This window comes from Macrotis lagotis, chromosome 6 (genome assembly GCF_037893015.1).
Source record: "Macrotis lagotis isolate mMagLag1 chromosome 6, bilby.v1.9.chrom.fasta, whole genome shotgun sequence".
Lineage (NCBI taxonomy): Eukaryota > Metazoa > Chordata > Mammalia > Peramelemorphia > Peramelidae > Macrotis > Macrotis lagotis.
In genome coordinates this window covers 95,671,923-95,699,445 of record NC_133663.1, presented here as the reverse complement: position 1 = coordinate 95,699,445, position 27,523 = coordinate 95,671,923, and the positions used below count along the sequence as shown (strand labels likewise).

Below are 27,523 nucleotides of genomic sequence, written 5' to 3'. Positions count from 1 at the left end.
GTTGGCATTTCATTCAAGACTTTTTAAAAGTAGTGTGTATTTATGAAGCACCTTTAAAACACCCTCAAAAGAAAAACCTAGTTAGACTAGGTTTCTGGTGTATTTATGGTAAATTTGGAAGAAAAACTGAACTATAGATTTTTCATGTTTTTTTTTAAACATATGTCAGAATATATAGTCAATGGGAATCTTATGGGGATAGTAACTGATATTTGAGGGAAAAACCTAAAGAGCTGTCTCAAGTGAGTTGGAAGGTTTCTAAGTGCAAGTCAAGTCAATCATTTATCACCAAACATTTATTAAGCACTTGTGCCAATAACTATACAAGATGTTTGGGACACAAGTAGAAAAATGAAACAATCCTTACTCACAAGGAGTCCACATTCTAAAATGGGAAGAAGAAAATTACAAACGTATGGATATACAGCCTAAATATAATGTGAATAAATATGAGTTCGAGGGTTTCATGTATTTTAGACATTTAATCCAAAATAAAGACACTGAACCAATGTAAAGACAAAAGCAAATGTGGAAATTTGTTTTGCTTGACTATGCACATTTGTTATAAAAGCTTTGTTTTTTGTTGCTTTTCTATTTGACATAGGGCACAGTGGTGGGGAAAGAAAAATCTGACTTTTGTTTATTAAAATAAATTTTAAAATATGGAGTTCAAACAATTTATTTTAATTGTTTTTTAAAATTATGGCTGAGTCATTACAACATACTTGAACTTTGAATCAGGAGGATCTTGGGTCAAGTCCTGTCTCTGACACATACTGGCTTGTTACACAGGGTAAGTTCCTTAATCTCTTAATGTCCCAGGAAACTCTTGGAATATGAAGTGCAAGATTGGGGGAAAAATTGTAAAACTCAAATAATATCTTTAATAAAAATTAATTTAAAAAAAGGAATATGAAGTGCAGGGCAGGCAAAAGATTTTTCATTGCCAAGGAGATCACAGTCTGTCCCCAAATTGACCAAGATAGAGTCTCCTGCCCCTTACACCAATCAGTTTATTTATCATTCTGAGATGATGCTGGAAGTCCTATAAAAGATGTTTTTAGGATAAAATTATGAAGAAAATCTAATTTCAATTGCTAGGTTTTCTAAATTACAGGAAAACATGTTTCTTATCATCCAATCCCAAAAGAATCTATTAAAGATAAAATTGAAATCAACAATGGCTTCAAGATTAGTAACTCTAGGAAGCACAGTAAATACTGTAGTCAATAAAATGACACTATCCAAGTGCGTAGCTCATTTACCAAAATGCTTTGGAACCCCAGGGATGGGGAAGAATGTTTTCAGGTTCATTGAATCATCAGTTTAGAGCTGGAAGGGACCTCAGAGATGAACCATCTAGTTCAACTTTTCCATTCTGTAGAAGAAAAACTGATATCCAGGGATGGGATGTAATGATTTGCTTAAGGCTACACATAAAGAAAACATCAGAGGTGGGATCTTAGCCCAGGTACTCTGGCTCTACAACTTATTTTCCTGATGCTGTCTGATCCTGATGAGTCTTTTCTGTCATTCCCTGAAAGAAGGTCCCATGGACACACCAAGTTACCAATCTTTCTTTCTCCTTGCTTTTTGACTAGTTAGGACCTCCAAAGCCTGCCTTTGCCTGCCTGCCTGTGCATTAAACAACTACTTTAATTCCCTTTTATAAAATTAAATTGTCCACTAGATGGTGAGCATGTTACTCTGTCAGTAATAGTGAAGGTTGCTGGTTTCACCACATAATAAATAATAACACAAATGTGCTACTGGAAACCTGTTTTCTTTCCTCATGACTTCTATGAAAGGTATTTGTTAAACTCAAAAAGAACTTATGTGTGGTTACAGAAGTTTCTCTTAATGTCAAATGGTTCTCTGATCCGAGAGAGAGAGAGAGAGAGAGAGAGAGAGAGAGAGAGAGAGAGAGAGAGAGAGAGAGAGAGAGAGAGGACTTGACTTTCTACCAAATATCACTTGTCATTATTATAAGAATTTCATTTGAATTAGTTTTACCTAGAATCCTTTTAAATAACAATATGAACTTACGTAATAGGAGAAATTAAAGTGCTATTTAGCCCATTGTTGATGATTCACCAAGAGAAAAGATAGGAAGTAAAGTACAAAAAATTTACAGGCTAAAATTAGTCAAGTAATCAAGTTCCCCAAATAAGAATATACAGGTCACAATTGAGTTCTGTAAAATGATCTAAGATAGACAGCATACACACACACACACACACACACACACAACTATCATTCAGTGGAAAAATTCATTGTTTTCTCATATTTTATTTTCTCCAACAGATACATAAATAGGTTTGTCCTTTGACACAAAATAATGTAAATAATAAGAGGAATAATAGTCATGACCACACATGATCACTATTTTAAAGTTCATAATATGCTTTTCTCTCAATGAATCAAAGAGGTATATTATGCAAACATTATTCTCACCTTCATTTTACAGTTAAGAACCAAAGTTATCCAACGTCATACAACTAGCAGGTATCAGAATTAAAATCTGATTCCTTACCCGACCCTTAACCTCATAGCCTGGCCACTCAGTCTCAGCCTGGAAACTTCCAGTGATGGAGAACTCACTACCTCACAAAATGGGTCACCTCACTTTCTGGATCACTCTAAGTATGAGGAAATTTTTCTTTTATTAGAATGGGAAACTACTTCATAGCATTTTCCACCTACTGTTCCTACTTCTGCTCTCCAGAACTGAAAAAAGTACATCTAATGCTTCTTCCACATGGCTACCCTTTGGATATTTGAAGACAGATATGTTTTATCTTAAATCTCCTCTCTCAGCTACAGTCCCTAGTTACTTCATCTTGTTTTTGCCTAAAGCAGGATCCTTTTTCAGTCCCTTGGCTGTCCTGAATATAAAATTCTATATGTCATCTGATCTGAACAAAGTACAGTGTGATTATCATTCTTATTTTAGACATATTGCATTGGTTAATGCAGTCTAAGACTATGCATTTATAATGTCTGTTGACAAATAATTCATCCTGCAGTACACTCAAATAAGATCTTATGTTATATTTATGCAGCTGATTTTTGACAATCCAAGTAAGGCTATGAGTTCAATGCCCTAGATAGAGGATTGATGAAGCAGTGATGAGACCTTGAAATTACTCCTACATTGTCCCACTCCACATCTGCCCTTTCTATCAATTATACCCTCTATGAAAACTACCATAAAAAACCCTTCATTTTAGAGATCTTCCTTTCAGACTCCTTAAATTTTTTGGTTCTGAGATATAATTTTCCCTAAACCCTGCAATATTAACCATTTTATCTGGTATTAGATGTACTTCTCTCTTAAACCCTTTCTGATCTCTAAAATGCAGTCAGAATATTACTTGTTCTTTCTTGCCACTTTTGGATTCCTTCTTCTGCCAACATTATTTAAACAACCTTTCCTCCTTTGAAGATCATTTCATTCAGTTTCTGTGTTATCTACCCTCCCCAGCATTTTCTCTCCTTGTTCAATGAATTCCTGCCCTCAAAGCAGAGGACTTCAGTATACCATACTTAACCCCGACCTTCCATTTCTTCCATCTACTCAACTCTTATGACTTACTCCTCCAGTTTACCTCAGTCATACATTCTTTGACTTTGACATTACCCACAAGTATTCCAATTCTATAATTCAGAACTTTGAAATTCTTTATCTGATCATAATACATTATCATTTCATTCTTCCACATTCCTTACCACTACAACACTATTCTTCAGCCTCATTGTTATCTCCAGTCCCTCTAACCCGCAGTACTTTCTCATATCAACCTCCCAATTTTCTTTCCTTCTGAATAGTGATCCTTCATCCAACTCACTTTATAATTCTCTCTTGCTCTTAAATGCCTTGTTCCACTGCCCTGTCTTCGACCACATCTTGTCTTCTCCACCCTTGGCTAAACTCACAATCTTCCTCTGTATCTCTCACATGCTGATGAATAGAACTGTGGGAACTTAAGCAACCAGATAGACTGGGACCACAGCAAATTTATATCATCTAATCTTGGCTATACCCTTCTCGCAGCAAATTTACCATTCTATTCCCACCTGATTGATTCTCCATTCAACTCACAACAACTATTCCAAAGCTTTTCTCTCGTCAAGCCACCCCCCCCCCCGAACTTCAACTTAACTTAAACACACTAAATTAATGAGTTGGTGCCAATTCAGCATTTGCCACATTTCAAATGAAAGTAATATTTGAATTCCAACTCGCTTCATTCAATACAGTATTTGCATGTATATAAATGGGTAAAAGTCATAGAAGGCTTCTCTAAAGAGAGTACAATTAACAGCAACATTGTAAGATGATCAACTATGATAGACACTTAGCTCTTCTAGCAGTACAGTGAACAAAAACAATTCTAAAAGACTTGTGAAGAAAAATGCCATCCACATACAGGGAAAAAAATATGGAGTCTGAATGTAGACCAAAGTATATAATTTTCATTTTAAAAAATTGGTTTTATATTTTTCCCCTCATGTTTTTTATCCTTTTTGTTCTGATTTTGTTTTACAACATGACATATAGAAATTTGTTAAACAAGATTGCTCATATAAAACCTATATCAGATTACTTGCTGTCATGGAAAGGGAAGGAGGCAGAAAAAGTTGTGACTCAAAATCTTACAAAAATAAATTTTGAAAACTATCTTAAAATGTAATTGGAAATAATTAAATTAAATTAATAAAAAAAGAAGAGAGTACAGTATGAAAAGAAGTTTGATTTACATTATGATGAAGCGCAACTTTTATAAACTTTAGTGTTTGAAAACACTGACTGACTTTTCTCTTCTACAGTATCTAAAATTCAGATAACTTGGTGAAGTTTTAAAAACAGCATCATATGCTCTCAGGCTCCTATTACTCTAAGATATGAGTTGAGTCAAAAAAAACCAGATCAGAAATATTTTAAAAAATGCAAACAGGACTGCACTTAAAGAATTTGCCAATTATCTTTGTTGGGAGAACTGCTAATGCTCAGCCTTTGGCTGTAATATGTAGTTAGTAATATACAATGGTATCTCCATTTCAAAGTATTTTGTTTACTTTTTTTCCCTTCCTAATGTTCAGGATGCTGCAACAAATTATTTCTCTTCTATGATAATCCATAAAGATTGTTAAAGAAAATATTAGGTAGACAAAGTTGCATTTATTAATTAGAACTCAAGGAAACAGGCTGTAGAAATGTTATTCATAACATCTTTCCTGATAATTTATACATTGCAGAGCAACATGGCTGACAGGAACCTACCTGACCTTTATTATATAAAAACACCATTTCAATTGAGAACTTGCATATATCAATGTGACAGAAATTAAATTGCAATGAATCACTCATTCCTGGTAGTTTCTCTCTACTCAACCATGCTCTTTTGTGAACATTCAGTAGGTAGCACCTTGGATTCTTCAAATTACATTTAAAGGGCAACTAGATTCTGTTGTTGGACTGATTTCTTAATTTCATTATTAACTCTACCTTTAATTTTGATGCCAGTCTTTCTCTACCTCTTTTCACTATGACATTAGGTTGTCATTGTTATTTTAGCTTCAAGACACATGTTATTTGGAAACAAAGGGGCTGGCAAAATATGTCTGTGCTAAACATACTGACTTTGTTCTTAGACCAGTAATCGGATGCACTCAAAGCCTAGTTTCTCAAATTCCCAGGGTGGCCTGCAGAGAATGCTTACAGTAATAGCATTAAAAACAGTAAGGCTTTCATAGAAGTGGTTCTAGTAAATAGGCTTTTGCAAAAGGGAATAACTCTTGCAAGATTTTATGTGTTGTAATGTGAAAAGACATTTATTTAAATAGCTAAAGAAGAGATACTCAACATTTCATCATAAATGTCTATAAAAGCTTCTCTTGATTTTCTCTAGTGGTAATGTTTCAAAAACCACTTCAATTATCTGGCTAGGATATTTCAATACAAATATGATATTTTCTCTTGAGACTTTACAAAACTGATATTACCTGCTCAGCTTTTCCTTCTTGCCCAATCATGTTTTTCCATTCTAGAAGAGACCGCTGCAGATGCTCAAGCCCAGTTTCCCAAAGTCGGACAGTGCCTCCCATATCAACAGTAACAACACCACCTTTGCCCCACTCAGCTATTAAGGCATCTGTGTCGGAAATAGTAGAGATCCATGTTGTATATGGAGAGAGAGATGCTGATCTAAAAATAAAACAAAAATGCAATTTGACCATAATTGTCAAATAAGGATAATAATAGTTACTTTTATCACTGTGAGGATGTTTTAAGCCTTGAGGCTCTAAGAAGAAAGGGATAGTGAGGTAGTATAACTTTTTTACAAAAAGTCTTATTCTCAGTTCTTACAGTTGTATGAAAATGCTCCTGGATCTTCTTTTTTTATTTTAACTTTATGAATTTTGCACTTAATAAATGCCAAAAGAAAAATGGCACAGTAGGTTAGAAAAAAGATTCAAGAATCTCTCCAAAGCCTATTTTCTATTTAAAATTTTTTAATTCAATTTGAACTTAAAAAAAAAAAAGACAAAAAAGAAACATTTCCAGGTACACAGTACAACATAAAGAGAAGTCATTATAAAACTAGAAATAAATTTCTATTTCTGATGGTTTACTCTTTTTTTTTGAAAAACCATGTAATAAATAGTATACATTGTTTTCAAAGCTACCCTGCTTTTCTGTGCTTCCTTCTAAGTCTTCTTTTGTTCTCTGCTGTGCCCTTTTAATTTTTTTCTCCCATCCTAGAGAAGGCTACAATTATACACACAAACACACACACACAAACACACATCCAAGTCTCTTTTAGCTTGAACTTTGTCATGATTGCTATTCCTGATTTTTTTACATCAACTGCAGCATAACAAATTCTTTTCTAGAACTTTTTTGATTGTGTGTATCTCTCATTTTCAATGACATTTTATAAACAACATAATGTCCAATTCTGATTTTTAGTCCATTTCCGTTTTGTTGGTGAGTTCACCTCATTCACATTCAAAATTATAATTATTAGTTGTGTATTTCCCTCCATCCTATTTTTCCTTCCTCATGCATTTAACTTATTTCCATATACTACATCATTTTCCTATTCCTCAATTTAGCTACCCCCTAAGAGTTCCTCTTATACTCTTGCCTCCAGAATTCCCTTCCTTATCCTATTCCCCTGTCCTATTTCTTTATAAATTTAGAAGAATTTTATCTCCTTTAGATGTATATGATGTTTCTCTTTAAACCACCAATTACAATGTAAGCTTCCAGCACAACTTTCCATCTCCACCTGCTTGTTTTGTAAGTTTTTTCATTCATACTTCATTTGTATAATTTTTCTATTTTACCTCTTCTTACCCATTTTTATTTTTTAGAATCATTCCTTCATGCTCAATTCAATCTCAAGCCTTTTACCAATTGTATGTAGGACCTTTCAAACTAACAAGTAATGACAGCAATCTCAAGAGTAGAGATAACATCTTTTCATATCAGGGGTGAGTATTTTATACTTTAAAACTGTTATTTAATGTCTACCTTATATTTCTCCTTGATCTCATATGTTAAATTTCCTACTGAGTCCTGGTAATTTTGTCACAAATACTTGAAAGCCCATAAAGTCCAAAGTTCATTAAATGTTTACTTTTTTTCTTCAGAATTATACTCAGTTTGGCTAAGTTATTTTTTGGTCACAATCCAGGGCTTCTACTCTTCAATATATAATATTCTTTTAAAATAGAAACTACAACATCTTGTGTTATCCTGATTGTTCCATAGTAGTTAAATTGTTTTTTCTTCTTGCTTGTAATAGTTTCTTCTTAACCTGGAGTTTTGAAACTTGGCTGTAAAATTCCTGTAAGTCTCCATCTTAGTATCTTTTTCAGGTGGTGATTAGTCAATCTTTTTTCTATTTCCATTTTACCCTTTCATTCTAGTACTTCAGGGCAATTTTCCTGCCTGATTTCTTATAATATCATATTTAGATTTTTTTTTGTCACAACTTACAAGTAGTCCAACAATCTTTATATTGTCTCTCTCCTTGATCTGTTCTACAAATCAGTTGCTTTTCTAATATTTCATATTATCTTCTATTTTTTCATTCTTTTTATTTTATTAATTTTTGGTGTCTTAAAACATGATTGGCTTTCCCATGCCCAATTCTAATGTTTATTTTTTATTAATATTTATTTTCATTTTGTATAAATAATTTTTAATACATTAATAAAATATTCTTGTTTAAGAGTAAATGAAATACCCCCTCCCCCCATAAATATAGACTCGGTTGAGCAATAAAGTAAAGGGGAGAGAAAAAAATTAAAATTAAAAAATAATAATAGTAAAGATTGTAGGTATGGCCAGGTGATGCAATGGACGAAGCACCAGTCCTGGAGTCATGAGCACCCGAGCCCACATCCGGCCCTGTACACCCAACAATCACCTAGCCGTGTGACATGCAAGCCACCCGAACCCCACTGCCCTGCAAAAAAACTAAAAAAAAGAAAAAAAAGACCCAAAATAAAATAAAATAGTAGTAATAATAGTAGGGGTGGCTGTGTGGTAGACAGAGCATTGGCCCTTGAGCCAGGAGCACCCAGGCCGCCCTTCCAACCCCAGGGAGCAGAGTCTTTCTACTCTTTTCCAGGTTACCTTGAGTAGGAGAACTGCCTCATTCCAATTCTAATGTTTAAGGAATTATTTTCTTCCTTAAGTTTTTTAAACTATTTTTTTCAATTGGCTGACTTTCTTTTCATAATTTTCTTGAATTGTTTTTATTTTTTCCTAATTTTTCTTCAATCTCTCTCATTTAGTTTTTTGAAGATACATAATAAATTCACTTGATACTTTCAAAGTTATCCTATTTGTCTTTGTTGCCCTTCTGATTTCTTTTGTGTATTTTTTATGTGCTTCAATGACTGTCATTCTTTTTTAATAGTATAAGAACTAGTCTGCTTTTTCCTCCTAAAAACCATACCCCAATTAAAAGCAGAAAAAAATCTCAGAACAATAGGTATATTCACACAAAACCAATGTTTATATTTCCTTTTGTATTTGAGTCCTCATATTCCTGCCTCAGAGTAGGTATTATATTTAATCAGTGGTACTCTTGAATTGCAGTTATTTTATGACATTAATCAAAGTTCTTAAATATTTCAAAGTAGTCTTCCTTACATTGCTATTAGCATATAATTATTCACCTTGTTCTTCTCACTTCACTGCTTCATTCATATAATGGATTCTCTGAAACCATCTCTTTATCATCATTTCTTAAAGCATAGTAATACTCCATTACATTGGCTTACCACAATTTTCTGTACTTGATGGATACTCACTTTATTTTTAGTTCTTTGTTACAATAAAAAGAACTTCATTTTATTTTATTTTTAAAATTACATGCAAAGGTAGTTTTCAACATTCATCTATTTCTCTGGAGGAGAGAGTAAAGCTGGTGACTTAGTACAGTACTCCTTCACTCAAATTCAATTCATGTGCTTGTCAAGGCATCACCTCCCTAATGTCATGGTCCTCTTCAAGAATGAAGGATAAAACATCATTTGCAAGTTATGAGTCTCTCCCTCCTCCTCATGTGGCAAACAATCTGGTATATGTATAAATAAAAAGAACTTTAAAAATATTTATTTAGATTATAGGTCAAAATGATATTATAAGATCATTAGGTTTGTTTAACTTGATAACTTTGGGGTTATAAATCTATATCATCATGCAGAATGGTTGGTTCAATGCACAACTCTACCAACAGTGCACACTGTCAGTCATTTTCCTCCTTTCTTTTGTTTTTGTCAATCTGTTGAATGTTGAAGTAGAGTCTCAGAATTGATCTAATGTGAATTTCAAATGACTCAGAGTATTTATTTTTTCCATGTAGGTATTTGGGTTTCATTAGGTCATATTTCTTCTTTAGAAGAACTTCTTTAGAAAACTATTTATATCCTTCCTTGAAAGATATATCCTTATTAGGATATAATAGAGAGATTTATTCAAAAGATTTTTCTTTACTGTTTCTTCTTATTTTAACTACATTGATTTTGTTTTGGCAAAAACTTTTCAATTTTATGTAATGAAGGCATGGTGCGTCACGTATAGACTCTAACAATTTCTTTGACTGAAGCAAACTACCCAAGGAACACCTGGGATCTTGCTTTGAGGAGAATTGTACAAAGTATAAGGTAATTGATGTGGAGACTTGTGGAACACGAGTGGATGTTTTTAAATTTGTTGTGGTTATCTAATCATATGGTTGAGAGGAACATTTTTTGACTGACAACAAGCTGTAACTATTAGTTTTCAAAAAAGGTCTGAGTCAGTTTCAATCACGTCTTTGCTTGACTAGCATCTGGAAGTGCCTTCTGACTCTTTTGAACAAGGAAGGAGTGGAGTCTTAGGACTTTAGAAGAATGGGCTCAAGAATCAATCCTGGATGTTGCAGCTATCCCTCAGTTGTTTTGTTCATGCTCAGATCCAGGCTGTAGTCTAGAGACTCAGTCTCAGGAAAACAAGCAAAAGAACATCAGAGTTTACTGCTTGCAGTGGAGAAGAGACTCTCCTCACAGATCTAGAGCAGAAAGGATTGTTTGTGGTCTCCCATAGACCATAGCAAAGCTCAGGAGAGTAATCAGAATTTCTCATAATACCTTGGAGGAATTGAAAACTTTGAGGTCCTTGGGAGTATCTCTGGAAATAACTGCAAAAACCCTCAAAAACTTGAGACAATGCATCCTCCAGCCTGGAAGCAGAGTTCCACTTTAACAAAGCATTAATATCAAGTCATAGGCTGGGGAAATGAGCAAACACCAGAAGGGAAAAAAAATCTGACTACAGACAGTTACTTTGGTCCTATAGAGGATCAAAATACACATTCTGAAGAAGATAACAAAATCAAAGCTTCTGGGGCAGCCAGGTTGTGCTGGAATCAGGAGGATGGGAGTTAAAATTCAGCCTCAAAACTTAATAATTTCCTAGCTGTGTGACCTTGGGCAAGTTACTTTTAACCCTATTGCCTTAAATAATTATAATTTTTTAAAAAGTCAAAGCTTCTGCATCCTAGGTCTCCAAGGAAAAAATATGAATTGGTTTCAGGTCATGGAAGAACTAAAAAAAGATTTTAAAAAATTGTGAAGAGAAATGAGAGTGATACAGGGAAAAATCATGAAAACTGAGTCAGCAGCTTAATGAAGGAGATTAAAAAAATAACATTTTAAAAACCATGGAAATGGAAATGAAAAACCATGGAAATAGAAAAAAAGTGGTTCAAAAGTCCAGGGAGGAGAAGAATGCCTTAAAAATGTCTTAAAAAAAGAATTCATCAAATGGAAAAGGAGTTACAAAAGCTCTCCAAAGAAAATAATTCCTTAAAATATAGAATGGAGCTAAGGAAAGCTGATGACTGTATTAGAAATCAAGAAACAATAAAACAAAACCAGAAGAATGAAAAACTAGAAGAAAATGCAAAATATCTCATTGGAAAAACAACTGACTGGAAAACAATCCTGGAGAGATAATTTTAAAATTACTGGACTACCTGAAAGCCTGAAGACCAAAAAAGGGCCTAGACATCATTTTTCAAGAAATTACACTGGAAAACTGACCGATAACCTAGAAGCAGAGGATCAAATGGAAACTGAAAGAATTCACCGATCACCCCCTGAAAGAAATCTCAAAAGAAAACTGCCAGGAATATTATAGCCAAAATTCAGAACTCCCAAGTCAAGAAGAAAATATTGTAAGCAGCCGTAAAGAAAAAATTAAGATACTGTGGAGTTACAGTCTGGATAATACAAGGTTTAACAGCTTCTATGTTAAGAGATCGTAGGACTTGGAATATTATATTTCAGAAGGCAAAGGAGTTTGGATTATAATCAAGGATCAACTATCTATAAAAACTAAACATACTCTTTCAGGGGAGAAGGTGGACATTCAATAAAGTAAGGGACTTTTAAACTTTCCAGTTGAATTGACCATAGCTGAACAGAAAAGCCAAATCATACGGGATTTAATTATATTGAACTGCTGATATTTCTGCATAGGAAGATGATACTGATAACTCAGATGAACTTTTTCATTTATTAGGGCAGTTAGAAGGAACATTTACAACAAGGCACAGGTGGGAATTGAATTTGAGGGGATAATATATTACAAAGATGGAGTAAATGGGCAAGAAAGTATGTACCAGAGAAAGGCAAAGGAGAGGTAGAATGGGGTAAATTATTTTACATACAAGAGGTAAGAAAAAGCCTTTGCAGTGGAGTGGAAGAGAGGGAAGATGAAGGGGAGTGAGTGAGCTATAATCTCTTCCAAAATGGCTGAGAGAGGGAATAACATCTACACTCGATTGGGGAAAGTTGGAGAGGAAAGGGATGGGAGAAAGGGGCTGGGTGGGAATGAAGGTGACAGAAGGGAGGGAAGACTGTGGGAGGGGCTAGTCAGCTACAAAATATTTTTTGAGGAGGGACAGGGTGAAAGGAGAGAGTAGAATAAATGGGGGTAGGGGGAATAGGATGGAGGGGAAATACAATTAGCAACAGTATTTGTGAGAAAAAATATTGAAACAAATTTCTCTGATAAAGACCTTATTTCTCAGACATACAGAGAACTGAGTCAAATATATTTTAAAAAAAGAGCCATTCCTTAAGTGATAAATGATCGAGAGATAGAAACAATTTTCAGATGAGGTTATCAATGCAATCAATTAAATGCTTTAATTCACTATTTATAGGAGAAATGTGGGTTGGAACAACTCTGAGGTACTACATTATATTTATTTGATTGGTTAATCGGACTGAAAGAGAAACACACAAATGTGGGAAGGAATGTAGGGAAACTGAGAGACTATTGCACTGTTAGGATTTGTGAAATGATTCAATAATTCTGTAGAGCAATTTGGGAAACCATGCCTACCCTTTGGCCTAGTCATGCCACTGCTAGGTCTATATTTCAGAAGAGATGAAATGTGGAAGAAAATAAACTATATGTATAATGATATTTAAAGCAGTTCTTTTCTGGTGACAGGGAGCTGGAGAATGAGGGAATCCTCAGTGCTTGTGGTATGTGTTTGAGATGAAATGCTGTTCTGTTATGGGAAATGATGAACAGGATGCTCTCAGTAGAAAACTTACATGAACAGATGCAATGGGATGTGTACTTTGTACAAAGTAACAGCAATATTGCAGGGTGATGAGCTGTGAATGACCTACCTTTTCTCAGCAATGCTGCAACCTAAGAGAACTCTGAAGGACTTATGATAAAGAATACTATCCATTCCAAAGACAGAGCTTATGGTGCCTGAAGTATGCTTTTTTCACCATATTTTTCTTTAAGCTTCTCTTTTTTTTAAAGAGGGGGATCATGTTTATCTTTATAATATGACTCTTATTGTAATATTCTTCAAGACTAAACATTTTTAACCTATACCAAGTAACTTGCTTTCTCAATAAGGTGAGTGGGGTGGGAGGAAGGGAGAGAATTTGGAAATCAAGGTTTTTGAAGTGAATGTTAAACTTCTTTTTGCATTGTAATACTGGGGGAAAATTAAATAAAATTAAATTAAAAAACTAAATTAATGAAAGTATAAAAAAATGGAAACAGAGTAAGTGGAGCAGAACCAGAACAATTTATATAATAATGAAAACATTATAAGACAACTCTGAAAGACTTAAAACTTCAACCAATACTCAATCATAATTCCAGTGGACTAATAATTAAGTATATTATCCTACTCTGGTAGAGAGGTAATGGCCTCTATAAAGAACAAGTAATATATTTTTTGGTCATGAGGAAATTTGTTTTGCTTGACTAAGCACAATTATTACAAGCATTTTTCTTTTGCAAATTTTCTAGGGAGGGGAGTTAGTAAAAGGGATGGGCTAAAGTTCTTTCCTTCTTCCTCAAAAGAAGAGAATGAAGGCCAGAAGGAATCTGACAAGCAGGAAAGCTTTGAAAGTTACAAACTGAAATTATTATATATTTATGGAGGAACTAGGAAATTAAGGCAACAAGTAGTTAATTATGGAAACTGAGCGAACCACATTGACTCCATCATGTGACTTAATTCTGGAGCTGGTTCAATTCCATTTCTATTCAATTATGGGTCTAGTCCAACTACTGTCTTGTGAGAAAACTTTATTCAATTGTGATAATTGGGAGAAAAATCTTATTGCACTATTTATTCCCAATCCTGCATGCCTGGGAAGCTGAACCGTCACTACTTACTCTTTAGAGACCCTTAACTAAGAACCCTAGGCTAGCTGACAAACAACTCAGTCAGATCCAAAGAGTGATCCTAATAGTTTTCTCACAAGTTTACATCTCAAGCAGCTCATATGTTTTGTCAGAAAACTGACACTGTACTGATCAATCAGTTATTGTTTCCATGTTCCTTTGATTATTCATAGAAACTTGGGGGAGAATAAGACATCGCTTTTTTCTAATTTCAGAGAATAAGATTTGTTCACTCTCCTCCCAACTTGGAAAATCTTCAGTCTTTCATCCAATTAGAAATCAGATTGCCTAATACTGTATTGTCTGTTTCTCCCATTTTCAGGGTCCATTCCTAAGATGAGGAGGGAGCCTGGACCCAATATTTTAGGCAATTGCTCTATATTACTCAATAATCCAAAATGCTTGGAAGCTCCAGCCTTTGTTTCCTAAGTCATTTTATTTTTCATCTGCTATCTGCTATACTTACAATACACACAACAGACTTACAGTTTCATATACAATAAATAAGGAAGTGTCTGTTTTATTTGGAAGGATTTTAAATGCCAAAGAGTTTGCAATTTATCATACAGATAATGGGTACTTGCTGAAGCCTCTTGAGAAGAGGAATGACATAGTCAGACTTGTGCTTTAGGATCACATTGGCCACTATGTGAAGGATGAATTGGGGTGGGGGGGGGGAGACTAGATACAGTATAAGTAGACTAAATAGGAGATTATTGCAGGAGATCAGATTATTGTAATAGGTAGGACAGTTGGGTGTGAGCAGCAACAAAGCAATAGATATGAGATGTAGAGGAGTTGGAAACGATTAAACTTCCTAACTAAGCTGAAATGGGGACTAAGGGAGAATAAAGAGAAAGTATCTGAGGGGAAAGCAATAGGTAATTGAGATCACTAAAAGACAATAGTTACAACGAAGAAACACACTGTAGTAAAGGAAGTTTCTTTACCACAAATTCTTTGAGGATTTGGATGAAATCACAGTTCTACACCTCTCCCTACTCCACTCCCCTCAATAAACTTCTCAGAACTGAGTAAGAAGAGATTAGCCTGGATACTTTTTAGAAAAATCAACAAACAGTGCCTTTAATGTGCAAATATCTATTTTTAAAGAACCAGATTCTCTCAGTGATTTTATAAGACTGAGGATCATGAAGCATAATGATCTTAGAATTAAAAACACAAGTAACCTGAAGAGTAATTGAAAAAAAATAAGCTATAGAATTTTACTAACACTAATGATGATTTCTCAAGTATCAATACCCTAAAAGATATCATCATGGGCAAGAAGGTAGGTTGAACATATAGGAGGAAGAAAGATAAATGGTGGGCAGTCATTTATCAGTAAAGGATTTATTTTAAAAAAGGACAGGAATCACATATTTAGGGGTTAAATAGAGGATACTACACTAATGAGATCATAGAGTTTTCCAAGGAATATAATTATGATCAGAATAAAGAAAAAAAGGAATATTAATTCTACTCTAAAATTTCAAGACCATTTGTAGGATGAGGTTAATATTACGTCTTTTCAGACATTATCTTTGTTTCTCCAAGCACAAGAATCAAACTGTGGTGATACAGAACCACTTGAATTTCTATCAAAAATTTGAACAAAATGAGTATTGAAACATAAAATGCCAACAGAACAATATGGTTAATACTTTGCAGACCTTTGGACCAGGTACAAAAATGTGCTTCCTTTTATCTATGAAATATCCTTTAGAGTAATCAGTAACAGTGGATTAAATAACTACTCATATTGTCCATCTATTTCTCTCACTTGGTTTTTAGGAAACTGATGCTTTCTATTAGAGGGACAATTTAATTGAGACAAGATAGAGATGACCACAAAACCACCATCCCTCACTTGGCACCCTCTATTTGATAAAAGACACATACTCAAGGATTAAGACATAATCTCTATTCATATCCTTTGACCATTTATCAATTGGGAAATGATTTGTAACCTTATAAATTTGATATAATTCTCTACACATTTTAGAAGTGAGACCTTTATCAGAACTCCCAGTTGTGAAGATTGTTTCCAAGCTTTCTTCTTTCCTTCTAATTCTGGCAACATTGATTTTATTTGTGCAAAACCTTTTTAATTTAATATAATCAAATCATTAATTTTGCAATTTATAATATACTCTATTTCTAGTTTGGTCATAAATTTGTCCCTTTTCCATAGATCTGATAGAAAGAGTATTTCTTGGTCTATCAATTTATTTATGGTGTCACATTTTTATGTCTAAATCCTCTAGCCATTTTGACCTTATTTTGGTAAAGGGTGTGAGATGTGGGTCTAGGTTACAAGACATTCCCCAGTTGAAAAATGGTCAAAGGATATGAATAGACAGGTTTCAAATGAAGAAATTAAAGCTATATATAATTATATGAAAAAATGCTCCAAGCCCCTAGGGCATGAGTGCTGAGCCTAGGGAGGGGAGTGGAGAGAGACTGATGAGCTCTGTCCTCTGTCCCTGGAACAGGACTCTGGGGCTCTGATCACATTCAGATCCTGATTGCAGTCTAGGCCCCCCCATAGAACAGCAGCCCCCCCCCACCTCAGCCCTGTGGTAGAGGGGTGCGCTTGTGGTCATTCACAGACCCGGTAGAAATACAAAGCCTCACACACTGAGATCCTTGTGGGGGTATCTCACTAATACTCAAAAGCTCAGGAAGAACCCCAAAACCAGGTACTGGCTGGGGAAATGAGTAAGCAGAGAAAAAAGAGGAACACCACTGAGAAATACTTTGCCTGTGAGCCAAAGAAGGATCAAGACACTCAATCTGAAGATGAGGAAGTACAAGCTTCTGCATCTAAAGACTCCAAGAAAAACAGAAATTGGGCTCAGGCTATGACAGAGCTCAAAAAAGACTTTGAAAATCAAGTGAGGGAGATAGAAGAAAAATTGGGAAAAGAAATGAGAGAGATGAAGGAAAATCATGAAAATGAAGTTAGCAGCTTAGTCAAGGAGATCCAAAAAAAAATGCTGAAGAAAATAACATGTTAAAAAACCAGCATAGGTCAAATAGATCAAACAATTCAAAAAAGTTATGGAGGAGAAGAATGCTTTAAAAAGCAGAATTGACCAGATGGAAGAAGAGATAAGAAAGTTCTCCAAGGAAAACAAATCCTTCAGACAAAAATGGAACTGAGGGAGGTTGCAGATTTTACAAGAAATTAGGACACAATACTTCAAAACCAAAAGAATGAAAAATTAGAAGAAAATGTGAAACATCTCATGGAAAAAACAACTGATATGAAAAACAGATTTAGGAAAGATAATTTAAAAATCATTGGAATGCCTGAAAGTCATGACCAGGAAAAAACCTTGACATCATTTTCAAAGAATTAGTACAGGAAAATTGCCCTGATATCCTAGAAGCAGAGGGTAAAATAGAAATTGAGAGAATCCACCGATCTCCCTGAGAAAGAGATCCCCCCCCAAAAAAACCGTAACCCCCAGGAATATTACAGCCAATTTCCAGAACTCCCAAGTCAAAGAGAAAATATTACAAGCAGCCAGAAGGACACAATTCATATACTGTGGAGCTGCAGTCAGGATCACATAGGACTTAGCAGCAACTACACTGGAAGCTCGTAGGGCTTGGAACATAATATTCCGGAAGGCAAAAGAGCTTAGAATGCAACCAAGAATCAACTACCCAGCAAAAGTGAACATCCTCTTCCAGGGAAAAAGTTGGATTTTCAATGAACCAGGGGATTTTCAAATGTTCCTTTTGAAATGGCCAGAGCTGAACAGAAGGTTTGGTCTTCAAAAACAGGACTCAGATGAAGCATAGAGAGTGGAGGAGAAGGGAAAAAATATGAGGGACTTAATGATGATGAACTACATGTATTCCTGTATAGAAAAATGATATTGATAATACTCATATGAACCTTATCATTTAATAGAGCAGGTAGAAGGAGCTTTTATAGATGAAGCACAGGAGAAAGCTGAATTTGAAGATATAATGTGGTGTAAAAATGGAGTCAATAGATAAAAAGGAAATGTAATGGGAGAAAGAAAAATGAGAGGAGGAATAGGCTAAGATACTTCACATAATAAGATTTTTCTTTATTACAGTGAGCTATTGCAATGATATAAAGGGGGGAAGGCAAGGGGGAATGAGGGAATCTTTGTTCTTATCAGAGGTGGCTAGGAGAGGAAACAGCATATCTACTTAATGGGGTATAGACATCTGGAGTAAAAAGGAGAGAAGGGGGATGGGGGAAGGGGGGATGTGAGTGATGGAGTTGAGGATGGACCATGAGGGGGAGAGTGGTCAGATATAACACATTTTCTTTTTTACTTCTTGCAAGGGGCTGGGATTGGATGGCCTGTCCGGGACCATAGGGCCAGGTGGATGCTGGGCCTAAGCGGTGGTATGGGGGCTCAGGGCCTCTTGGCCCCAGGGCCAGGGATCTGTCTGCTGTGCCACTCAGCTACCCTACAGCAGAGTCAGAGTGAAAGGAGAAAACATAGTACATGGTAGTGGAGAAATGCGAAAGGAGGGAGTTGTGATCAGCAATGGCAACGGTGGAAAAATATGGAAGTAACTTTTGTAATGGACTTATCCTGAAGAATGTGAGTGGTGTTGGAACACAGACTGAAGCACATTTTTTATTATTATTTTTTTTGGGGGGTGTTGCAGGGCAAATGGGGCTGGGTAGCCTGCCTGGGGCCACACAGCTGGGTGATTGTTCGGTGTCTGAGGCCGTATTTGGACCTGGGTGCTCCTGGCTCAAGGGCCAGTGCTCTGTCTGCAACCTGGCTGCCCCACTATTATTATTACTATTTTATTTTGTCTTTTTTTTTTTTTTTGGTTTTTGTAGGGCAATGGGGTTGGGGTGGCTTGCACAGGGTCACACAGCTGGGTGATTGTTGGGTGTCTGGGGCCAGATTTGGGCTCAGGTGCTCCTGGCTCCAGGGCCGGTGCTCAGTCCACTGAGCCACCTGGCCATACCTACAATTTTTTATTATTATTATTATTTTTTAATTTTAATTTTTTCTCTCCCCTTTACGTTCATGCAGGTCTATATTTTTTGGGAGGAGGGTGTATTATATTTACTCTTAAAAAGAATATTTTAGTAATGTATAAAAACATTTGTACAAAATAAGAATAAATAAATTAACTTAAAAAAGAAACAAAATGCTCCAAATCATTATTAATTACAGAAATGCAAATTAAAACAATTATGAGGTATCACCTCACACCTATCAGATTGGTTAAGATAACGGAAAGAGAACATGATCAATGTTGGAGAGGTTGTGGGAGGATTAAGACATTAATGCATTGCTGGTGGAGTTATGAAATGTTCCAAATGTTCCAATGCTCTGGAGAGCAATACAGAACTCTGCCTAAAGAGCAATAAAACTGATCATATTCTTTGACACAGCAATTCCAATTCCAGGCCTATATCCAGAAGAAATTATAAAAAATAGGAAAAAATGTTCCAAAATATTCATAGCAACTCTTTATATAGTGATAAAGAATTGGAAATTGAGGGGATGCCCATCAATTGGGGAATGGCTGAACAAGTTATAGTATATGAATATTATGGAATACTATTCTTCTATAAGAAACCATAAATGGTTGGACCCCAGAGAAGCATGGAAGGAATTACAGGATCTGATCTTGAGCAATGGGAGCAGAACCAAGAGAACATTATACACATTAACAACAACATTGTGAGTTGATCCACCTTGATGGATGCGGCTATTCTCAACAATTCAGAGAGTTAGGACAACCCATTAAAACAGCTAAGGACAATGCTATCCCCATCCAGAGGAAGAAAAACAAAACTAAACAAATAATAACAATGAGAAAACCTCAGAATCTGATGAACATTATATTCATATTTTGAAAAATATCTCTTATGTACTTCTTTCCCTTAATCATCTTAATTCCTCATATCAAAAATGAATAATCTATAATCATGTTTAACACAAATGTATATGTATGATATTAACCTGATTTCAGGTTCACCACTGAGAGGAGAGGGGTGGGAAGGGAATGTGGAAGGAAATTTTAACTTATAAATATACATATGCATATGGATGAATGTTAAAAACTTTCAAAACATGTATTTGTAAAAATAAAATATCAATAAAAAAGACATTCTTATTCACAGCTATTCTTAATCACAGGTCTTACCAGAGTTTACCAGAATTACACTTGGAGAGAAGAGTAACAGTGAGAGATGCATTCAGGGGATAATTCTGGACATGACTTAAGGACAAGGAAGAAATACTAGAAAGACCTCTAAACTATTGTAAGACACTCCCATAGAAGGACTTAAGGAAAGTAGGGTTTAATAGAAAATAAGATTTCACCTAAGCATGAAAGTCTGTTGACTTTATTAAGAAATGAAGAAAAAATATTGACATAGATGGTGAGATAAAGATTAGTTGGGATAAATTACAGTCTAATCACAGGAAAATATTTCTTGAAATTCTGCCAATGACATTTGAAGTATATGGTACTCTGTTGCAGGCTGTAAATAATAGTATAGGGTAAATTTAAATTTACATGGGAAATTTTTTTAAGGTTTTTTGTAAGGCAAATGGGGTTAAGTGGTTTGCCCAAGGCCACACAGCTAGGTAATTATTTAGTGTCTGAGACCAGATTTGAACCCAGGTACTCCTGACTCCAGGGCCGGTGCTTTATCCACTATGCCACCTAGCTGCCCCTACATGGGCAATTTCTTGACTTCAAAAAATGCTGGAGAAATCACATTTCTTATGATTTGGTTAACAGGTCTGGAATCATATTCTGACTTTCTCTGGAACATTGCAGATAGGTGTAAAATGAAAAACCTCAACATGTGAAATTCATATGTTTGAATTACAACATATATTACTAGTCCATGCAATATCTAACAACAAGAGATGGAAGATTGTACCAAGAATAGGTTTGTATGTATTGATCTGGTCATAACATATCGTTGCTCGGGGAAAATCAAAGCGAAGAATCTGTAAAAGCTGACTACTCTTGTTCTTTATTCAAGACTCCCCTAACTCTGAATATGATTCTATCTTACCTTTTCAGCCTTCTTACAAACTGTTCTTTTCTGTACATGCTACACTCCCATAAAACTAAACTTTATACCTCTAAATAAGCTTTTATGGTTTTTGTGCCAATATTTTTTGAACATTTTTTTACATGTAGAATTTCTTCCCTCCTCTTATATTGAACTTCTATTCATTTTGCCAAGTTCAGCTTGAATGAATCTCCTCCAAAAAGCATTTCTTTCATAGCAGCTTGTTTTGGAATTCTCCAATTCACTTAATTAAGTCAAACCATGCTCTATGGCAGCTTGGGAGAACATGATAGAGTGTTGGGTTTAGAGTCAAAACCTGGGTTTACCTCTTGGTTCTGCTAATTATATCTATGTAAGTTTGGGCCTTTAACCTCTCTGGTCTTCAGTTGTCTTATCTGCAAGATGGGGAGGTTGGGCTAAAGGGCTAAAGAGACAAAAAGATCCTTGCCAGTTCTTAGTATATGAACTTCTTCAAGTGACCGTATGATCTATGTTTATATCTAGTTCTCCAACTACTCTATCAACTTCATGAAAAGTGGTAATATCGCTTCTCTAAAATCTTTATCTCCTCTATCACAATGCTCTGCATATAACAGGTGCTTAACAAATATTTATGAATGGAATAATGAAAGAAGAGAACTATAAATGTTTAAAACATTCTAAAAAATATAGGAAATTACTTAAATACAATTTTGTTCTTCCAGATATTCTAACAGCAGCAATTATAGCATATGATATAAACAAAGAGGGAAAAGAAAGATAGGGAAATATTGCTAGTGATGTTAAAGGGAAAGACAGAGAAAGAAAGGATTTAAAAACATCTTAATTAGAAAAGAATGTAGGAAAGGATTATCATTTTCTAGGTCCTAAGTGGAACAAGGATATATTTATACAAGAAAATAATTTAACAGCATTTTACTTATAGAAAGAATTTACAGAAAACTAAAAATCAGTTCCTATTTCACAGACTCAATAGTTACCAAAAGTGAACTGATCAAATAATCTGAAATGAATGGGACTCTTCCTATATCTGAGCAATGCTTAAATATTCCTGGAACCTGAAATGTCTTGAGAAATGAAACTGGCTTCCTCTTTGTGTTTGCTTGAATTTAGAGAAGAAAAAAGAAAAATAACAGAAAAATATCTACCACCTGTTTAAATCCCAAGTGAATATTGCTATGAACAATATTAAAATGAATGCCTTTTTTTCATCCCAATATTATGGCCACATTTACTTCTAAAGTATAACACACATAGCTAACAAGAAAATACTGAGTTTTCTATATTAAAAGTACCACTTCAAATATTGATTAATCAAAGAAAAATTGTGTAAAGGTTTAGAGTGGAAAGATTTGGATTTACAGTGGCATAAAAACTGACAAATTTTACAAAATGAAAGAAAATATTAGTATGGCATGAAGAATACAAAGAGAATATAAAACAACTTATTGAGAAATGACTTAATTATTACTTAAGAGATAGGAAAGAGACAAAATTTTAATATTTTTTGCTTTCTTTTTTTGGATCTGGTATATTAAGATAAAAACTCTGGTAAAAGTTGATTGCTGGGCAAGCCACTTAACCCCATTTGCCTTGCAAAAACCTAAAAAAAAAGTTGATTACCCAGGAACAGGGACGTATCTGAGTTTTTTTGATTGAAGATCTGTTACTTCTATATATCCAGATGTTTGTGGAGGAGTAACATCTGCAAATAAATAACAGTTGTAAGTGCTGAGTATTAAATTATTGTGCAAGATTGAAATGGAAAAAGATCAAACTTTGCAGCCCCACATCCTGTAGAAGAAGATCAAATGTGACCTATAGTAGAACCCTTTCAAGATGTATTACAGCCAAGTCTACTCCAAAGGATATACCTCTCATGGTTATTTTGCTTTAGGGAAATAAAAAGTTTGTCAAACACAAACATATAGATTAGGGTTGTCCAAAATGCGACTCACAGTGAGATTTTATGCAGTCTGCCTGTGGACTTACTAAATGCTTTAGTAAATGAATCTGAATTGGGCAGAACTCTCACTAAAATGTCAAGTCAAAAATATATTGTCTATTGTTTCAATAAAAACTTTTAAAAGTAAGGTTGGACAGCCCTGTATTAGATCATGAATACTTGTACGAAATTGGTTTTTCAAATCTAGTCAAACACAGGTCAGAGCTTTAGAATTTTTAACTTTATTTGAAAATACTCTTGTATCCAAATTCAGTCTTCCTAAAAGATATTCATACAAAAATATTTTACCATTAGGAAGAAAAGGAGCAAAGCTACAGTGAGGCTTTCAATGTACTTATTCTCTTCTATCTTTTTCTTGTGTCTGGGGTTGTTAATAGCCATTGAAGTTAAAATAATAAGGGAGGGGTGTATGTTGAGGGGAAGAAGATGAAGCTTTCCAGAATGTATTCTTCTCACTTATGCTTCTCTGACATACTGCTTCTCCCAAAGTCCCAGATCTTTGGGCATCTTCCTTACTCTCTAAACTAGCCTGTTGTTTTAGACTTTTCTCCTTGAGATTCTGATTTTAAGCAATTATACATGCAAGGCAATTCAAAGTCTTATCCTTATTTAGTTTTATCTTAGCCTTTTATGAACTTCCTAAAGTTGTCTTCTTCCTTAAAACTACTATGAATGGTAATAAAAGACTAAAATTTATTTGGTTTGTAAAATTTGGGGGGATGAAAAAGGCAGGTCAAAAAGTTTTGCAGAGCTCTCAATAAACCCATTTACTAAGAATCTGCTCTGGGTCAACAATAAAAATGCAAAGGCAAACATGTAGCAATCTTTACCCTCAAAAAACTATTGGGGGAGATAATATATGTATACAAAAGAAATACAAGGGATTTCTTTGGAGAGAGGTACTCTAGGATCTTGGGAGAACAGAAAACACTTTATGTAGTATGATTTACTTGAATTGTTTTGACAGAAACTAAGAATTGTAAAACTGTGGGATGTGGAAAGGACATGGAATTTTGATCACTCAAATGAAACCAATAAGTATTTTTATTTCTGAATTCCCAGTATCTAGCAGACAAAGTATAGGGCATACAGGAAGCACTTAAATGCTTTTGAATGAATGACAGAAGCAGGAAATGCTGTGGATTAAAAAAAATGACAAGATCTGGTAATTACTGGATATATGGGGTAAAAGAAAATGAGGAGTGGATGATGACTTTAAGGTTGTAGGCTAAGGTGACTTGGAGGGTGATGGTATCCTCAAAAGAAATAGGAAAGTTCGGAATACTGGGTGAGTTTGGGGGTAGAAAGATAATAATCTTTGTTTTGGGACATATTGAGTTTATCTGGTTTGACATGTCCAATAGGCAGTTAATAATGTAGTTTTAGAATTCACAAAAGAGATCAAGGTTGCACCTAGAGATCTTACACAGAATATGTAGATTTTCAACTAAATAGAGATAATGTAGTCATCAAATGGTGGGACAAAGGGAGTGATGAGAAGGGTCAGTTAGGGCCTAGAAGCATGAGGGTAGTTAGGAGGTAAAACACACATAATATCTAGCATGAAGACTGTGCAGGGGCTACTAGACAACAGAATAAACGTGTGTGTGTGTGTGTGTGTGTGTGTGTGTGTGTGTGTGTGTGTGTGAGAGAGAGAGAGAGAGAGAGAGAGAGACAGACAGACAGACAGACAGACAGACAGACAGACAGACAGACAGTGTAGTGATTAGAAAACCCAGAGAGGAGAAAATGTCTAGAAGGAGCGGGTGGCAAGCAGTGTCAGATAGTACAGAGGGACCAAGAAGGAGGAGGAATGAGAAAAAAGGCATTATATTTGCCAGTTAAAAGAGCAATGATAATTTTGGAGAAAGCTATTTCAGTCATATGATGAGGTTGGAAGCTAGACTGCTAATATGACAGGAGAGGAAGTGAAGGCAATGATCTTAGCAGCTTTTTCTGGGAGTATTTTCTGGAATGGTCCAAGTGAATGAGAGTTTGTTTGTTTTTTAGGGTTTTTTTTTTTTTTGCAAGGCAAATGGGGTTAAGTGGCTTACCCAAGGCCACACAGCTGGGTAATTATTAAGTGTCTGAGACCAGATTTGAACCCAGGTACTCCTGACTTCAGGGCTGGTGCTCTATCCACTCCACCACCTAGCCGCCCCCAAATGAGAGTTTTTTTAAGAATAAAGGTGAAAGACAAATTTCTAGGTAAAATGGAAGGCACAAGGGGAAGTCTGGAGATTTGAAAGGTGATTGTGGGATCTGAAACAGTTAGGTATGGGATTAAGGGTACACGGGAGAAGCATAGGCCTTGCTGAGGAGAGGAGTCCTCTCTTCCGTACAGATTAGAGGAGAAAATGAGAACTGATGATAAGGGGTTTAGAGATGAAGAGGTGATTAGGATGAATGACCTAAATTTGCTCACTAAAATAGGAGTCCAGACCCTCAGTTAGGAGGGTGGGGCCCCAAAGGAAACTTGGTAAGAGAAGAGAAGGTTTAGAACTAATACTTGTGAAAAGTGAGATAAAGAATTAGGGAGAAATAAAAGGATAGCCTTGTAGCAGAGAGGGTTCTATTGAGATTAGAAAATATAAATACATAGTGAACCTAATCAGCTTGGTTTTATGGCTTCCTCCAGGTGTATTAGTAACCTGTGAAGAGGAGCAGAAGAGAAAGACAATGTGGAAGTAATCCAAGATTACAGTCTGGAAAGGCTTTGTTCAGTAAAATGAATGGGGGCGGCTAGGTGGTGTAGTGGATAGAGCACCGGCCTTGGAGTCAGAAGTACCTGGGTTCAAATCCGGTCTCAGACACTTAATAATTACCTAGCTGTGTGGCCTTGGGCAAGCCAGTTAACCCCATTTGCCTTGCAAAAACCTAAAAAAAAAAAATGAATGGACAATGCTTACACAGCATTAGTTCTTGATACATTTCAAAATTGTATTATAAAGACACTACCAGATATTGGTCCTATAACTGTTTAGAGTACATAGCAATCCACAAGTATAATATGAGGGATATTAAAAGTCTTCTAAAAAACTTCTCTTCCAGAAACATGGCATATTGTCTTTTTTGTCTTGAAGTTAGCTATAAAATGTAAAAGTGTTAAGTTGGAGGCAAGCATGAGGTAACATATTAAGCTATTATTAACTACCAAAACCTTACTATGATTGAGTTCCTAAAATTTTTAGCTAGCCACCTCCCTAGCAATGGCTGCAGGGAAGTAAGAAGGATCTTACAGTTAAGAGACATGTATTGCCATAGAAAGTGTGCTGAGTTTGGAGCTAAACAGAGTTCAAAGCCTGGTCCTGCCAGTTCAAAGCCTTGTCATGGCAAGTCATCTCTCCTCTCTGGGATTCAATCTCCTCATCGGTGAAAAGACTACACACCATTTAAATTTCTTTCATGATCCTAGTACCCTCATTTGAGGAGATGGAAGGAAGGAAGGGAAGGGAGTGTTTAAGCCTGGGTTCTCATTGCCTGGTCAAGGAAGTTTCAGAAAAGGCTAATATGTTAGAAGCACTGAGAAAGCAGGCAAGCACTGAGCAGGAAGAAATGAGAGGGACTCTAAACAGAGAGGGTATGTGCCAGAAAAAAATTTAAAGATACAATCCTGAGGAGGACCAGTCCAGGTCACCACCACCTTGGTTTCTAGTTAAAGAGTTATAATGGAAAGAATATTTATTGCCTGACACTAGGCCAGTCTTGCCTGAACTACAAAGTGCTGCATAATACATCACTTTGACACACTCTGTTGCTATGTTTTGGCCCAAATAGCTTGAATTATTTATAGAAGGGTGTGGTTAAACAGAACTAGTTGCTATTGAGGATGAGAAGACTTAAGGCTGTCTGGCTAATCACTTTCCCCACATTCTGTGCTTGTCACTTAAGAGCACATTTGATTTTTTTTCTTTATAAGTAGCAATTTGAAACTGAGTGATGACCATCATGAGAACTTCTACACTATTGCTAAGTATAAAGCCGTAGTAGCAATAATTTTCTTAAAAGTCATTTTTATCAGTGACTTTCTTCTGTTTCAAAGTACAAATTAGCTTCATGACATAGAGAAAAAGAAAAGGAACAATTCTGTCTTCTGTTTCAAGAAGGAATATTCACTTAATTTCTAACATTAAAAAACATTGTTACACATCAGGATTGGTTGCTTCAAAGTCCTTTAGGAAAAGTATTTTGAAGGTTATTTTTGGTAAGCATTTGACAAATGAACAAACTGAATGCTAACTGATTTGAAAACAAATCAGATTACATG

The 27,523-nt window shown here is 35.3% G+C and overlaps 1 protein-coding gene across 1 annotated transcript in view; it reads right to left on the bottom strand.

The window, feature by feature from the left end:
- Window positions 1-27,523, bottom strand: part of VWA8 (von Willebrand factor A domain containing 8) — a 469,402-nt gene that overhangs the window by 120,194 nt on the left and 321,685 nt on the right. Inside the window, exons 36-37 of the mRNA XM_074191741.1 lie at window positions 22,914-22,995; window positions 6,007-6,208 (exon numbers count right to left, since the gene is read on the bottom strand). Coding sequence (XP_074047842.1) covers window positions 6,007-6,208; window positions 22,914-22,995 — 284 coding nt within the window. The remainder of the gene's footprint in view (window positions 1-6,006; window positions 6,209-22,913; window positions 22,996-27,523) is intronic.